The sequence below is a fragment of the Pelecanus crispus genome, chromosome 13, assembly GCF_030463565.1.
Source record: "Pelecanus crispus isolate bPelCri1 chromosome 13, bPelCri1.pri, whole genome shotgun sequence".
Lineage (NCBI taxonomy): Eukaryota > Metazoa > Chordata > Aves > Pelecaniformes > Pelecanidae > Pelecanus > Pelecanus crispus.
In genome coordinates, this window is record NC_134655.1 from 13,292,294 (window position 1) to 13,309,964 (window position 17,671).

Sequence of the window (17,671 nt, forward strand, 5' to 3'; positions counted from 1 at the left end):
ACAATACAACAGGGCTTACTGCTTTTAATTTGCTGGTAATTTACTATACAGCACAAGTCACCTCCTCCGGTGACACTCCAAAGTTTCAGCCCTCTGGCCAGTCAATCACTTCCAAGATTCCTGGGCAGTCAGGGTTTCCTATTCAAGCCCATGGCATTATCAGTGCAACCCACTTACTCAATGTAGCATCAGTTGCATGATGTGTAGAGAGCACCCTCCTTTTCAACATCCAGCTCAGCACAGGCAATCAAGGTGCGAAGAGGAGCTGTGCTTCAGTACCAACTATTTCTGAAGCAGCTCAAACTCCTTCATATGCTTCTAATATTTCTTTTTCAGTTGGAGAGTAATGGGAATGATAAAGGCAGGGCAGATTGGGGAGAAGGGAGAGGTATTCTTGACAGCAAGCAGGATGACCTGCTGTATGTGAAATTCAAAACTAGCTAGGAGAAATCAGAAGTTTTCATCTATTATACCTACACAGCCACGGCTAAATTGAAACAAAGAAGCCTGGTTCATTGCCACAGTTGCTATAAAATTGGCGTTTATTGATTATTCAAAATTACTAATCCCCCGAGCAATTTGTTCACAGCAGACACAAACACCATAACACACCATCATGTTCTACATGGAAGACAAGTTATCTGACTAGACCTTCTCATTCTATGGTGTAAAGTGTTTGATTTTGCTTTCCCCAACCTACTTTTGCATCTATTTTAGCTTCTATGAAATCTCAGTGATAGAGGCAGAACTGCAATCAAAATTTAATCAGAAAGAGCTTTGATCTCACTAAGGGCCAGAGGGCTTTGCAGAAACTCATGCTTTCTCTAACAGATTTGAGGCATCATCCACCTACCACTTTTAACAAAACCAGCCAAGGATCACTCAAGAAACTCTCCTTGGGAGAATGCCTGAACCCATGTTGAAACCTTCCTCAGGTCTGCCCTTTTTCCTGACTGTAAGTCATCCAGACACAATCAGAGGACTTTGGCTTGTGGCCTGGATTTTTCCTGCATCTGGCAATCCCAGACAGATGTACACCTAGCAGTTCTTCAGCACATATACAGAGTCTATAGCATATCAGCTACCCAGATAAAATTGCTCACTGGAGTCACTGAAGACATGCTATGAAGCACTATGTGTAAATCCTGTTCAGAAAATTCCAGACAAACATAGCAAGTCAGTCCCACAAAGGGCTTAGAACTGCATCATCCCAGGCATAGGTGATGTTTATCTGAAGTCTAAGAAGGATACCCTGACTTGTGCATTGCCATGGACTTTCTATCATCATTATTTCTTGCTCATTTTAGAAAAGGCCTTCAGGTCTTCTTTAAGAGAAGTATTTAATGCTAAAATAGTAAAATTATCTGGAATCCTCCAAAACACATTCTTAGACTCATGTTAGACACATTTACTAGTACATACAAAATTTAAGTGCCGTAAGAAAGGAAGTATATTGAGATATTACAAGGAATCTTGAAGCCTAGTTTTTAAAGCAAAATCAGCACTGAGTTTCCGCATGACTTCCGCATGACTCAGCCCATGCTGCTCTCTTTTAGTAAGTCCATAGTTTTCTTTCACATACTTTGCAAAGGGCATTAGATGTGTCCTAGCAGGAGTCCCATCCTTCCGAGTGGGCTGACTCAGGACCAGCTGCCCCCCACAGAATGCACACATGAAGCACTCTGTGTCCAGAGACTTGGAATGACGTCCAGTCCTGAAATGGAAAAATAACTACTTTGATTTCACACTTGAGGTAGACAGTACTTATGGGAAAGGGCTCGTCTCCCAGGCTACTTAAGGTCAGATTTTTAAGCTAGCATTTTAGAACAGGGAACAGACTACATACTTCACACAGTGGAACAATCAAATCTGTATTACACATTTCTTTACGCTAGAACCTTTACCACTGCCTTTTCAGCTTGGTTCCTTCCTCTGTCTGTTTTAGTCTCAGCCTAGTAGTATGAAGTGCTACAACATTTCAAAACACCTCCACAACTCATGTATCAACTACCCCTTGCAGTTTCTCCTCAAAGCCATCACCATGAAATCTTCTCAATGCTCTGTTGCATCTAAGCATTGCGTAGTCATAGTAAACACTTCAGGAAGATTCTTTCATATGCAAAATACTGTTTCCTTCCAGTGCTTCTGGAAGTAGCACATATGATCCTCAGAAAAAAAAATCCCATGCATGCTTTCTAAGCTTGCATTTAGCCCCTAAAGTTGGGGGGGGGGGAGCAGGGAATAATAATTTTTTTTTTTTTTTAATTTAAAAAAAAAAAAAAAAAAACAAACAACCCCACACCGTTGTCAGCCACTTTCCTGGGCTATGCAGAACTGAATTCACAAAACTTCATGCTCTCCAACTGAGACTGAGGTCATTACATACTGAAGTCTGTGGTCAGCTATGATCTTTCAGAAAAGGTAACACCTTCCATACCCATGAAAGGTAAGAAACTTGTGAAATTACTATAGCAACTATTTCTTCTGCTTGATCTCAGCAACATATATAGTTGTCATTTCACAAATGCAGTAAGCAAGACAGAAGTCTAATGGCCAATGTTGCAGTCTATCAGTAGATCTGCATCCTAGCTTCAATCCTTCACATCATAGTGCTGCTCACATCTGTGTGACTGCAGACACCTATTCTTCCTTTAATATATACATAACCTGAAAGAGTCCATGAGGTAAAAGATCAATTAAAAAACTGACTATAGCTTTTACAGAGTTTTAAACCAACAGAAATCATTCTATTGTTGGTCTCTACATTTGACTTAGCACCACTACCATAACAAAGATACAAGATTAGTCAAAGTGTTTAGTCTTAATTCAAAGTCATCAAGATACAAAACCCAGAAAGTTTCCCCTGATACTTTGTTCTAATATCTGATTACTGTCACACATTTTGTGCTCAGTTTTTATGGGGACTTGTTCCACTTTTGAATTCCAGTTGCTACTGACTTCTTTCAGCGTCAGATAGTCCTCAGTATCTTTACAAGGATGAGCATATAAAAAGTAACTTGGTCCACCATGCCAAGTCGCACTCCCTTGTGGACTGTTTTTACTTAGATCAAACCTAGATTGTTGTCATAGCACATTCAAAGACATTACTTTGTAAAATGTAAAATGTGGCTAGATTTCAAAAGAACTTGGAATGCATTATTTCTGCAACACATGCTAGTAATTTGCTTACATGAATTCTACAGGGATGTGCCAGATCCAGTCATTGCCCTGTCAGTGCAGGTCCACAAGTATTACTCCTGATGTAGTACTTAGAACTAAGACTGGAAATACCACCCCCTACCAAAAAGCCTATAATAGGATCAGTGTTGATCATGAAATCAGAGATAACTGGTCAAAAACTTTCACAAGATCACCCAATATTAACTACAGTGAAAGGTAAATCCAAATTTACTTCATTTGAGCAATGTTTGAAAAGTGAGAGCAGCCACATGGGGTGTGATCTTTCCCTGCCATGTCCTTCAAAGCTGAGGCACATATTCTGATCTCTTACTGCTTCCCAGAGACCCTCCATCATCACCAATGGTCCTCAGAAGACACTTCTGCCTGTCCTGACCTCTGAACTGGAACTGAAACTACCTGGAAACAAACATGTGGAATCATGTAGTGAGGTTCTGTGGGCTCAGGAAATGTGAAGTAACAACTCAGAGAGTATCCCAATTGCTTCACAGTTTAAGAGACCCATGATTTCTAGACACAGGAGACAAGTTAGAGACAAAGTTAATACATAGTCACATGCAAGATCAAAACATTACTCACGTAGCTTTGCAAGAAACACACTCATAGATGAATTTGTAATTAATCTCATAGCTGTGGCATCGTGTTACTACTGGCAGTTCTGGATGAATCACAGCTGATTTATTGGCATAGAATCTCCAGAATCGTCCATGTCCATCACGAACACCATTGATCAGCCAAGTGGCTGCATGGCAAACCTCATGAACTAGTGTGTCCCGAAGACGATCTTGGGGTAAGGCAAACAAAAAGACATTAAGATCAGTCAGGTATGGGGAAGTATGGACTTTCATCTTTGGTCACTGCTTCAGACCTTTGACACTCATTAAGATGCAAGAGTTATTTTGGAGGTTGGAATTACCAATGCTTTGATAAGACAAAATGCCCCAAAACAAGGTTTTACTCAGTCTGTTTCCAGTTTTGTGATTAGCCCTAATTCTGCATCCTAGTTACTTCCCTGCACACCTGATCTGTTTGGGGGGTTTTTGTTGTTGTTGTTTGTTTGGGTTTTTTGGTTGTTGGTGTGGTTTGGGGTTTTTTTCTTTTTTTGTAATAAGACCTGAAACACCTTTATTTAGACCAAGATTCATTGATTGCTTTTGTAACATTGATACCAGAAACAACTAGAGCAGAGGACTGAATTTTCTCCACAATTAAAATATTTCAGTTGGAAGGGATCTACAATGATCATCTAGTCCAACTGCCTGACCAAAAGTTAAAGCATGTTATTAAGGGCATTGTCCAAATGCTTCTCAAACACTGACAGGCTTGGGGCAACGACCACCTCTCTAGGAAGCCTGTTCCAGTGTTTGACCACCCTCTTGGTAAAGAAATGCTTCCTAATGCCCAGTCTAAACCTCCCCTGGCACAGCTTTGAACCATTCCCATGGGTCTTATCACTGGATACGACAGAAGAGATCAGCACCTCCCTCTCCACTTCCCCTCCTCAGGAAGCTGTAAAGAGCAATGAGGTAACCCCTCAGCCTCCTTTTCCCCAAACTAGACAAGCCCAAAATCCTTAGTGGCTCCTCACAGGACATTCCTTCCAGCCCTTTCACCAGCTTTGTTGCCCTCCTCTGGATGCATTCAAGGACCTTCACATCCTTCTTAAATTGTGGGGCCCAGAACTGCAGAGTACTCAAGGTGAGGCCACAACAATGCTGAATACAGTGGGATAATCACCTCTTTTGACCAGCTGGTTATACTGTGTTTGATGCACCCCCACCCCAGGATGCGGTTTGCCGTCTTGGCTGCCAGGGCACACTGCTGACTCATATTTGAGCCTGCTGCCAACCAGATGCCTTTCTGCAGGGCTGCTCTCCAGCCACTCCTCTCCAATTTATACTTGTGCCCGGCATTACTCCATCTCAGGTGCAGAATCCAGCATTTGGACTTGTTAAATTTCATCCCATTAATCATTGCCCAATGCTCCAAAATAGACAGATCCCTCTGCCAGGCACCTTGTCCCTCATGAGAGTCAACACCTCCCAGTTTGGTATCACCAGCAAATTTGCTAATGGTGCATTCAACTCCTGCATTCAGATGATTGATAAATATGTTGAACAGGACTGGCCCTAGAATTGAACCCTGAGGAACACCACTGGTGACCAGTCGCCAGACTGACGTAGCCCCATTCACTGTAAGCCTTTGAGCTCTGCCCTTCAGCCAATTCTTCACTCAGCGCACCACAAACCTGCTCGTCCCACAGTTGGACAACTTGTCCAGAAGAATGCTGTGAGGGACAGTATCAAAAGCCTCACTAAAATCCAGAAAAACTACATCCACTGCCCTCCCTTCATCCACTAGGTGGGTGACCTTATGACAAAAAGGTATCAATTAGTTAAACAGAACTTTCGCTTTGTGAACCCGTGCTGACTGTGCCTGATGATTACATTACTCTTTAAATGCCTTTCAACAGTACCCAGTATGATCTGCTCCATAATTTTTCCAGGAAGTGAGGTTAGACTAAGTAATCTGTAGTTTCATGGGTCTTCCCTCACACCCTTCTTGTAAATTGGAATAACACTGGCTAGCTTCCAGTCAGCAGGGACCCCACAAGGAGTTCCCTGTTCAGCCAAGCTGGGCTTCTGCCTTGCTTGCTTGACTTATGACACAACGGGATTGCCTGCTCCTGTGCTTCTAAAAGGTGCTTCTTAAAAACTGACCAGAACTTGTGGACTCCTAAACCCTCAAAAGCAGATTCCCAGGGTACTCTGTTGTATCTCTCAAATCTAATTTATTGAGCTTACTTCAAAATAGTCTATTAATTACAGAACTGGTTCTCCTACAGTAACTGCAACATTCACATCCCCAAATTGGGAGATGAGGGAGAAATAGTTACAGTACCCAACATGTAACAGAACTTAATTTGGCACTGACTTGTCTTTATTCCAGCTTTAAATGGTACCAACAAGGTGGCTAGCTACGATGGAAGAAGTCAGATTTTAGATTGCCGTTATAGTACATATCGAATTAGAGTAACCTATAGATCTTCAAATCAATAAGAAATATAAACAAGGTACTGCAGTTAGCATGAATACATCCATGTTCTCACATTTTGTAAGTTTGCCCAGCCTCTTAGAAGGGTTGTGAGGACAGGTACTACCATTAATGGATTTATTTATTCAAGGTAATACGAAGTTTCAAAGCAGTGTCCAGTTCCAGATCTCTTAGGTCTGTTTTTTCCTCTAGAACCTGCTTTCTCAAAGAAGAATCAGCACAGCATATCTTTTCTTTTACCCACCTGCAGAGTCACAGACTTTCTCAGAAAGTTCTATGCGAGCATAACGCTTTGCTTCAGGACCTTCTGTCTGGCCAGTTACACAATATCCTGCTGTTTTTCTCATTTTCTTATTCCAGATTATTACCATTTTCTCTGGTAACTGAAAAACAAAACAGTATATGTAATCTGCCCTTCTCCTACCTCTCTTTTCTTCTGGCCCTCTGGCTTCCCCCTATATTTACTGCAAAGACAGTACAGGATGCGTCTGTTAGTGCCCTTAACACTGTTGTCACTTAAGATGCAAATCCACCCTCCATGGCTTCTTATTCCCATCATCAGTTCTTCTGTAACCAACACCAGGAGTTTCACAATGCAGGATGAGACAAAATCCCTTAGTTCCTCTATTCTGCCTCCAAGAGTGGCTAACACATGCCACTTAAGAGGAAATACTAGGACAGGTCAGGCATAAAACAGAATTTCCTCCTCCAAAAAACAAAACAAAAAAAATATTCTTCCCAACTGCTAGACATTTGCAAGACAACACCTCACTGAGCCACACGTGGTTCCTTTGCATTAAATAGCCCTTAAAGTTGTTTTCTGGTGTTTTGGGGAGTGTATGTGTATGTTTAAGAATACATATGCATTGTTAGCATCCACAATAGGCTATGATCAGAAATTCTAGAGCTTAATAATCTACAGGTCAAGTACCATCTGCTTTGGTTCTTCTGAACCTGCAACTTGCCATTTTAATTTGATGCACCTTCACACTGCAAGAGGGTGAATAATCACCCCTTGCTTATCCTCTGTACTGCTCCTGATTTTATAAGCCCTCATCATATCTATCTTGGTTGGCTCTGTTCTTTTACTAACAGTTTTCTGTCATCTAAATTAGTTAATGAGCTTAAGGAAATGGTCCAACAGTAGTAAGTGCCAGCACAGGTACAGGACTGAAGCACTGGGGAACAAGATACTTTGCTTTCAACAAGAGTAAGCCTGTTCAGCTCAGCTTTATGTGAAATCATGAACTCAGCCTGTCCTTGGTCAGCTCAACAACATTTTCCTCAGCTGCACAGAAACATTTTCCTTCCTGAAGGAAACTCTACTGGAATTACTGAGGGCAGCGTCCTTCCTTTCAAGGATGTTTCTCACCAGAGGAGGGTCTCCAGTATCCCAGAAGATGTAAAGGTCAAGACAGCAGTTCTCTGGAATTGAACCTTCAATTTGAAATACAACTTACAGCTTTAGATTTGCCCAAAACTGTTAGTCAAAGGATAAGCAGCTTTTTAATCTGCTCTAGAACTGCAGACATGAACATGCAATAGGAATGAATGAAGACTGCATGTAGCATGACTAAGCACAAGGCAAGAGGCCCTAACAAAGGGAAGTGCTTTTATCCATGAGTTCTCTGCCCCACAGCGTAGGCTCCCAGCACTTGCCTTGTCAGCTGCAGGCAAGAAAGTTGTGCTACAACTAGCTATTAGGCTGTGGTAATGCTGCAGAGTTCACTAGTACATGTTACTTCAGTAAAAGCTGAATGAGCAACAGTGGTAGGCAACCTTGAGCTTCTTTCAGCAGCAGAAAGCCATAGCTGCCTTTGCTGGGGTCTACTACCACAGAGGCAGCAACAGAAACATTCCTAGGCTGCTGAGCTGATGACCATGCAGGCACTATTAAATACATGAAGATAAATATCAGTCACCTCTTCAAAGATGAAACTGATCCAAGGCACCTCATGTAGCAGTTTCTCTCATCAAGGACTCTTGGACACCATCCAGACTGCTCACTTAAGGATGGTACACCATTACAACTGGGAAAGCAAGCCGAGCTGAAAACCACTGCATCACAGTGGTGATAAACCCTTTTCAAATAAATTGCTTGAACTAATTCAAACATAAGCCATTGCTATAAAGCTTAACTTCTCAAGTTAATGACTTAACTGATGAGGATAAAGAGTAATCACATCAAAAAGTGAGGAGCAACATATTAACCAGCATTTTAGAATTGTCGTTTTTGTTTTGAAGCCAACCTTCTGCTCAAAGATGGTACTATTATACAGACAGTAGAGCTTCTGTGCCAGCTCCTCTTTATTTTTCTTGAAATACTTCACATAGTGGGAAGCCGGATCTGAGAGATCTTGCAAGAAACAGCCAGGCACCGAGCACACCCTGAGCCTGCAAGAAAAGCCATAAAGCGGTTTACTGAAGTACAGAGATATCACACTGAAAAATAATGGCCACTTTACAGCCAATAAAGATCTCTGGCATGCTGCCACTAGCATAAACCTCTCCTGACTTTTCATTAGCTTGCCCTCACAAGGCCAGTGGGGCACACATGCTTATACTGTCCTCTTCCCCCTTCAGGGGCATGAAAGGGCAGAACTGTTGCAGTAGTTCTGCAATTATTTCATTAATTCACAAAACTAGATTATGAGAACTCCTGAGTAGGAAAAGAGGGTGGCTCAGATCTTTGTGACACAGTGAGCCACAATTATACTAGAACTTGATCAATATATGAACAGCTCTAACGTGATCATCCACAATAAAAGTATGTTTTCAGAAATATAGCCAAAGATGTTCTGGGAATCCTCAGGAATTCATTCGGGGAAGTAGATATTCTACTAGGATGACTAACTCCAATACTGCAGCATTCCGACAAAGCATCAGCTTTAAACACATCATTTAAAGGTTTTGTATTGGTATACACAATTATAAGATGATTAAAGAACACATCACATGGCTAAAAGGCAGAATAAAGGCAGCTATTAGAAATGAAAAAGACATTCTTCTGAAAAGCTTAAGCTGCATCCACATACAGAAAAAGAAACATGAATTATAAGGATATAGGTAAAAAATATCAAGACAAGCTTGTTAAAAGACATGAATTACTAATAGAATCAGTTTTGATATATTTTCAGAGGCAGGCAGCTGGATAGATAGAATCTGTAAGGCCAGTGCACATTAGAAGTATGCTGTGCCAAGACAAGGAATAGCAAGAGAGCTAACATTTATAAAGAAGATTTGACATTTGTCAGATTTATTTGTCATCAATTCCTCTAAGCGGAGATTAGGGTATATTGTGCCTGTCACGCCTGAGACTGAAAGCTTTGATTTCCAGCTACTTAACCATTAACAACTGCTGAATTGGTAGCAGAAGTTTCTAGGTATCAGAAAAAACAGAACGTCATCCCAGGCAAAATGCTTAGCATCTCTTTGTCCATCTATAATGGTCCTAGAACCATAGTAAAGATGGAGAAATACTTACCTTTTCTCTGTCTTTGCTGATTGTGAGCAACTGATCAATTCATTCCTAGGAATTCTTGCAGAAGCCATCATCCTGGAAGGTGTTTCTTGAAGTGAAATGGAGTTTGGCCTTGGTGTCTTGACTCCCTCCCCTTTCAAGGGCTGGGCATCTTCACAGGGTGGCTTGATGTTTTCTAGTTCAACAGAAAGAGTCACAGGATTACACACTGTCAAAGAATTAGGAGTACAGATGTCAGCAGCCAGGTAACAGACAACGGTGAAAAAAGTCAAATATTCTGCCTCAGCATACACACTCTTTACTGTGCATACTTGAATGCAAAGGCTTTTACAACTGATGGAAAGGTAATTTGCTGTTATATACTACAAAAATTACCATTCAATGTAGGAGTGGCAGACTCCAAGCTTTCAAACATTGAGCTAAGAGGAAGTGGATGGAAAAGCATTTGTAACCTCACTCAGGCCCTTCTGTGACATTTCACCAATTCAAAATACATCACCAGCACACTGGGAGCAGTAATGCAGACACCATTTGAACAAAGAAAAGATTGTTCTAACCTTCTGTCGTGTACCATACATAAGTCACATTGTTTGTTTCACAGGCAAGTTCTGATCAGATAGCTGGCTATTTCCCCAGTCCACGTCTGGACAGATTGCTAAAATGACTGACCCTCACACCAGAAATCAAGGACCACTTCAAGGTTTACAGTCTCAGTAGATGTTTTCTCTGCTGGCTTTTCTCCAACTGTTCCCCTATTTGGGCCACTTGTCTCCTTTCACTATTCAACCATATACAGAGAAGCTAATGCAACTGCCAGCTCACTTCTAGAATATGTTTTCTAGACCACATTGACTTACTCCAATTAAAAAAAAAGTTGCTCTTTCCAGAGCGTATTTCTATGCTGTCAGCCATCCTCTTCCACAGGTCTCCTTGCCCTGAACTTGTTCTTGTTAGTGAGGAAGGCACCCTGTGTTTACTCTTCTAGAAAGAGATTTGTTTTCACCCGCTTACACAGCAATAGTCCTTTTCCCCCTTTGCAATCTTTCAGATGGAGGTCACTTCAGTTAGTCAGAGGAGAGAAGGAGCTACTGACTTAGGAAATTCTCATTATAAACTGTATTTTAAATAAAATAAAGTCAATTATAAATACAAGTACTAAATTAACAGTATCTAAACTGCTCAAAATTTCAGTCTTACCAAAATGACAGCTTCACATTAACTGCTATCATACATAAAAAAAAAAAATTAGTTAACATCATTCAAAACCACTAGTTAGATTTGTTTTCAGGACAATTTTAAAAACTAAAAATGCCTACAATTATAGGAATTATAAAAACAAACAACAGTGGAAAAACTTAAATCTTACATTTAATATGTTAATGAATATCTTAAATTTAATACCACAAAACTAGTAGAATTACTTTTCAGGATGCTCAGAGGAATAATTTCTGATTGCATCAAATTCAATTGCAAGATGCTGGGTTGCACTTCTAAAGCATATGCCACACAAATGAAAAGAATTAGGCAATTAGCACTACCATTGCTGCCAATAGGTAGCTTGCAAGTTAGCTAAGAACAATTGCTTACCTATTGTGCTTGGCTGGTAGACAGTTTTACTTGTGCTTAAGATTGGTTTTCGGGGTATACTTCGTTTCCTTATCCGTTCTATTAATGATACAAATTCATCATCAGAGCTATCTGATTCTACCTCTGTACTTTGTCGTAGTGCCACAGTTGGCACTTTATTTTCCGTACTCTTTTCACAACTTCTTTCTTTCCTTCTAACAAGTAAGTCTGGACTGCCTCTGGAAATTGATGCTTTCAGATTTTGTGGAGGTGAGAATTTTATGCACCTCTGACTCTCTCTCAAGTCTTTCACTCCCCCTTTTTGGTAGTCATGCCATGAACTTTCTACAAAGACAGAATCTTCAGTGTCACTTGAAGCCTCTGGATATTGCAATTCTTGGCAGCAAGTGTTTTTCTTTCCAGAAGTCAGGAACTTCTTTGGGGTCTGAAGATCCTTCTGTGCTGCACTTCAAAAGAAACAAAGTTTTGGTAATTTCATTTCGGAGACCTGCCTTTGCCTTAACACAAAAAAGTCCCTTGAAAGATAGGAAAACACAAATAATAGAAAGGTATCTTTACATTTTCTTTATTACACCCTGCTTATTTACCATCACACTAAATAGAAAGTCACTGAAAGATATTTAAAAAAAAAAAAAGGAGCTTAAACCCCATGTCCGTATACATCAGCCATCAGGCCTGACAATCCCGAGTAGGTAGCTAGCACTGGCATAATCTTCATTCCCAGTAACAAAAGCTACGTGCATGTAAGAGTAAGGCTGAACATTTCATATAAAGGTTTTATAAAACCACCAAGTGAAGGGTGACTTAAAAAATGCTCAGCCTTATCCAATCAGACCATTGCCTAACAGCACAAAGCGCACACTTGCCAACAAACAAGGCTTCTGACATCTCAGAGTTGACTTATCAAGACCAAGGAATCATGTCAGATCTATTGGTGACTTCTTTTTTTTTAATATGCTTCTGGTCCACTTTACTTCCCCCATTTGCCCTCCAGAAACCATTCGATTAACTTTTTGCAGTCTGCAGCTGGCATACGTGTTTCAGGGTTGACATTCACACCAGCTGCAAGAGATCCCACCCTTCTTGATCAGGGGTCAGAGCTTCCTCAGGTTCACTGAGATCACTGTTATTATTCCTCATCTACTAGAATTCTATCCTAATGGCTGTGTCAAGAATTCCAGAACCCTGTCCACTCCTTCTAGGAAAGTCCAGTTTGCTCATATCAATGAGAAGTGCAGCAGACAGTTGTAGTCAGGCTCTGAATGTTACCAAACCAAGGCACTTTCCAACCCTTGGGGGGAAACAGGGATCCTCTGCTCAGGCAAGCACTGAAACCACTCTGCCAGAGTGCCAGTGTTAAGACATAGGACCTTGGCTAAAGCAGCTCTAAAATAAAGGACCCAATCTGTGGCTCTGCAACACCCATAGGCAAGACTGACTGCCAATATCTGCATCAAATTAAAGGTATCTAGCTTAACAACACTTCTTTCTTTACTCCATGTCTTTTAACCACAGAATGAGCTGATACAGCCATTAGGAACGCTGTTTTACCTATCCTAAGTCCTCTCTCCACAGTGATCATCCCATATTTGCAGCTCAGTCTAATCAACCATAAGGTGCTACTCTTTTCACAGATGCAAATACCAACAGATAGTCCACAGTATCTGCAGACCTACAGCAATGTTTCAAAATGTACACTTGTCAGAACAGTACGACCATGCTTTCCTCTGTTACCCCCAGAGGAAACAGAAAAGCCTCTCCTGTTACCCTCAAGGAAGAGACAAAGAGATCTTAACAAGCTCTCTGAGAAATTTATGAGCTCAGCAATGATGCTATCTTTCCACCCATTAAAATTCCTGCTTCATATTTGTTGTTGGACAATTACTTGCTATTCTTTGTTGCGCTCTTTCTCACTTTAAAGTCCAAGAAGAAATCATCCGGGTCATCAATTAAGTCCTTCAAACTGCAAAACAAGCAAATAATGTGAAAAAAGGTAGGCATTAAGCAGGAAAATAGAAGAGTAATTCTGCCTTACTAAAAAAGCAAACCAAAAAAAGCCACCCAATACAACATTATCAGTTGCTCACAGCAAATGTTACCAACTACATCCATTAATAGGAATGGCAATAGAGCATGTACACCTCCAAAAATCTCATTTTATACTTGACCTGAACATACAGATAAAAGACGTAACAGTTCTGTCTGCACACGCTCCTGTATACATATCTGCCTATGAATCACTAAAACTTTTGTTTTTCTGTATTCTGAACAGTAGATGTGATACAGAAAACTAGTACGTAAACATTGAAAAGTCATTCATTACAGCACCCACCTTGCATCCGCCTTTTTAGTAAAAGATTTGGGAGTTTTCATTCTAGCTAGAACTGAAACAATAAAACATTAATTAAGAAGAAGGTTCTGGTTTTTTTGTTACACTTTTAAGAGAAAAGTTTGCAACTAGTAAAAATTCAGTCTAAAGACTTAAAAAAACCCAAACAAACATAATAATCCTTTACATACAATTCCAACTCTCAATTCCTCAAAGCTGACAGCAGCTGTCTAGCATTTCCTTCATTATTCAATCCTTGCCCAGCACAAAGCCAGATAAGAAGCGCTGTTATGTATCTTGCAGTATCCAGTATAGCCTCCTCATATATGTGGATCATTGGGGGTGGAATTAAATGGGTTTATCAATATTTTCTCCAAGCATTTCAATGACTGCAGGTAGTAGTTTTCCTACTGCAAAGAGGTGTCCATATGCTTATTCCACTAAGTGACTCCAAAAAAACAAACAAAAAAAAAGTTCAAACAAAATGGTAACAATAATACCCCACTGCAGAACTGCAATTCAATACTACTTCCCGGAAATAAATGCATTTTAATCAATCCAGGACTATCATGGTAACTGCTAAACATGAAAACACAGTTCAGGCAGCAGTACTGCACATGCTTGAGGTACTGACTCTTGAGAGATTATCAGAAATGCCATCAAAATTTCACACACCATCATTATAAGAAATTCAGGAAAGTTGAAGGGGAAGAAATTTCATTAAAGCATAAATCAGGCTGGGGAGAAGGGAAACAACTGTCCCTTCTTCAGAACATAATGGGCCAAAATAGCAGTTAAGGAGTGTTTGTTCTCATAATCTGAAGCTACATGCATGACTTCAGTGGGATTATAAACTTCTGCACTGTGCCATAAGCCCAAAACCAGAAGATAGGTTTGCTTGATAAAAGTTTTTATGGCTGACTGGTAGATTCTAGTACCAGGAAAAGCAGCTGAGCTACACCCAAATGCTGCCCTGAAAGCACGCTATTAAGTTAAAAAGCATAGGACGGGACTGAATATTGTCCTCTTTGAGGAGGAGCAAAAGGGGAGCAGGGGGAAAGAATTCAAGACCTTAAAGCTCAAAAAGTATTTGGAGCAGGAATTTATTTTCAGTTTTAGCACCCAGTAGTCTTCACCAGTACCTTCATTACAAAAGAAGTAAACACAGCATCTGCTGCCTTCCAAGCCACCACATCAATGTACCCACGGAAGCACAAATGGCCAGAAGCTTTCCTAGATGATCATAACCACAGTGTTCCTAGACCATGAAGCAGCACCAAACTAACAAGGCTGACACCTGGTCACAGGAAACCGAACACTTACAGAAAAATATGACTTGCTACTTAATAAATCAATTCTCTTTAATTTCTTGTCTCTTGGCACATATTTTCATTTAATTCTTTCCTACAACTGTCACTATAGTGATAGTATGGCAACAGAATAGCTTTGCAAATATTCTGCTCCAAGCCCCAACTAGTTACTCTCAGCTACCTTCCATGCCAGAGCTGACACATGACTTTGGCCTCAGCCTCCTCCTGGATGGAGGAGGCAAAAAAAGTAGAGAAAAAGAGAGAAAGAGCAGACTGTAGAATATTTATATTTAAAAAATTTACAGGAAAGTGAACAGTAACCTAATGAATGGACAGTAATGAAATATTTATCAGATTTAAAAGCGCAGAGATAGGGCAGGAACATTTTAATTGAACTGGACATAAGCATTGTCAAGCCTTACTACTTAAGATATGCACATGGCACTGAGCTAGAGCACAGCATGAACTCTAAAGTAATGAGAAATCTGCTTTAAAAGCAGCTGGACTAACATAATAGTGATATGCAAAAGGCAAATAAACAGATATGACTTGTTGCCTTACCATTTCTACCATCTCTGTTCAAATGTTGAATACTTAATGAAGAACATATCGCAAGATATACAAACCTTTAAATTACCTACCAGTCTGAAACCCACTTGAGATGTGGTAAAGCCATCAGTCTGTCTGAGGAACAAGCTAAATAGAACTCTTGCAACAGGAAAAAAACCAATGTGTACTCAACTACCCTAGCACAAAATGAGTCATAATGGCTATTACCAAAAATAAAAATACGGATATCGTGTTTTGTATGTACAGGCTAAACAAAGACAAGAAGTTATGCACAGCAGAAGCCACCATGTAAAATTTAGTGTTCAATTCCATCTTACCAAGACCGTGAGCCACCGTGAAAAGCCAAAAACATTCCTCCGACTGGTTAAGACTCATGCAGCAAAAGCCATGACACATTAGAGTGAATTCTGAGTAGTTTAGACATGTGTTTGGAACAGTGACTGCTTAGAGCAAATGTTTATTCCAAGATGCTTCACAGACTAAGAAGGAAGCAAGTGAATGACAGGGAACAGACAAAACTGAGGCAACAAGAAAAAATAATGCAAGGCAAAAAGCATCCAAGACTGAGACAAGGGATTCAAGAACATTCACTGTAGCATATAGCTACCAAAACCACACTGCAAGGAGAAAATGTACTTTGCAGCAGGAGCAATGAAAGAAAATCATGCATAAAAACTACTTCAGTATAACTAGATAGAAATGTGTCCTTTTTGTACTCCTTCAGAAAACAAACTAACATGCTGTTACTTACACATTTCAAATTCGTCATCACTGCTAGAAGAGAAGTACAGGGCATAGCTGCAAAAAATGAAATGCAGAATAACATCAAGAACATTAGGTCAACAGGAAGTAGATCTGCACCTCCACTGGCCTGAAATACATGTGAACACCAAGACCCAAAGATATATATTGAAAAACACTGAACATCTCAAATAGGCTGAAATGCTTTAAATTATTTAAAATAGAAATATTAGAACTTGTATATTAAAATTTATAACAACCATATATGTTCAATATTCAAGTAGTAATCAATCGCTGTCAAAACCTGAAAGATTGAACCATCTGGGGACACATGCTTAGGACATTACATTGGTTTAAGTTCAAATTGGGTATCAAAAGTCAGAAATGACAGAAAGCTTGTTTCTCATCTTACACATGGTATATGATCAGGTAGAGAACGCTGTGTTGTATTAAGTCCGAAACCTCAAAACATGCAACAGTGAGAAACAAGCTGCTTTTGTAAAAAGTGCACTTTAATATAGTTGCCATAAATATTTAGCAAACTGCAGTAGCTTTCGTAAAGCTATTTTAAGACGCAGAATGGATGCATTTCCACGTGGACCGCAATTCTCATGCAAATATAGAGGCAAACCATAATACTCTTACCAAATTTTTTACTTCATTTTCTGACAAAAGCCAAACATTAACAACTTGCAAAATACACCATGCAATTGCTTAAAAATATGAAGACAGGTTCTTTTAATCAGTTAGCCAAAGCTCGAAGACTGTAATTCTGAAACATGCTAATACCTACTAATTATCATAAAACAATTGAGGGAGTAACCTAAAATTATATTTAGATATGACCAATAAATATAACGAAGGACGCGAGGATGCGTGGGATGGGGCTGCTGCCCCACCGAACACCACCTCACCTGCCGCCCCCTCGGCCCTGGCTCCCTGCGGCCGCTCTCCCTGGGCTGCGCCCGCCTGAAGCCAAACCGCAGTAAGAGCCGGCGTCGCACGAGTCCGAGGGCCCGCCGCCAGGACGTCCCCCGGACCCGCTCCCCGCCCGCCCCCGGCATTGACCGTGCATGGGGGTGGCGGCGGGGCGCTCCCCGCGGCCCTCACCGCCCCGGGTGGCCTGCGGGCGCCTCTGCGGCGGCGGGGCCCCGTCCCGCGCCTCCTCGAGCTGCAAACGAAAGAGAACGTGAGGGGCCCGCAGGGTCTCGGGGTGCTGGGGGCGGGGGGGAAGGGGCTAGCGGCCCCCGACGCACCGTCGCCCGCTCCATCCCGCTTCAAACTGCCCGCGCCCCGCCGCAGCGCTTCCGGGGCACCGGGCCAGGACGCATGCGCGCCGCCCCGCGCCTGCGCACAAGGAACAAGCGGGCAGAGAGCCCCGCCAACGGCGGACTCGGCCAT

General features: G+C 41.1%; 1 protein-coding gene across 2 annotated transcripts; it reads right to left on the reverse strand.

The window, feature by feature from the left end:
• Window positions 1-582: 582 nt before the first annotated feature.
• On the reverse strand, window positions 583-17,541 carry GCNA (germ cell nuclear acidic peptidase). 2 transcript variants are annotated; one of them, XM_075720588.1, is made up of 11 exons: window positions 17,527-17,541; window positions 17,185-17,441; window positions 16,281-16,327; window positions 13,644-13,704; window positions 13,210-13,283; window positions 11,321-11,761; window positions 9,737-9,908; window positions 8,502-8,646; window positions 6,497-6,635; window positions 3,778-3,982; window positions 583-1,714 (listed from the first exon to the last, which is right to left on the reverse strand). In XM_075720588.1, exons 1-11 carry the CDS (start codon window positions 17,539-17,541, stop codon window positions 1,462-1,464), a joined length of 1,809 nt encoding a protein of 602 aa, XP_075576703.1. In that variant the 3' UTR covers window positions 583-1,461. The 2 variants fall into 2 exon arrangements, with proteins under 2 accessions (XP_075576703.1, XP_009483098.2); XM_009484823.2 differs by lacking the exons at window positions 16,281-16,327; window positions 17,185-17,441; window positions 17,527-17,541 and having other exon boundaries at window positions 11,321-11,766; window positions 13,206-13,283; window positions 13,653-13,698.
• Between the last annotated feature and the right edge of the window lie 130 nt (window positions 17,542-17,671).

Bases quoted from the DNA above. Each gene is read 5' to 3' on its own strand.
- GCNA (XM_075720588.1), bottom strand. The intron at 13,705-16,280 runs GTAAGTAACAGC...TTATTGTTTCAG, and splicing joins TGATGACGAATTTGAAATGT to TTCTAGCTAGAATGAAAACT. The intron at 6,636-8,501 runs GTTGGCTTCAAA...TTTGTTTTTCAG, and splicing joins GTACCATCTTTGAGCAGAAG to TTACCAGAGAAAATGGTAAT.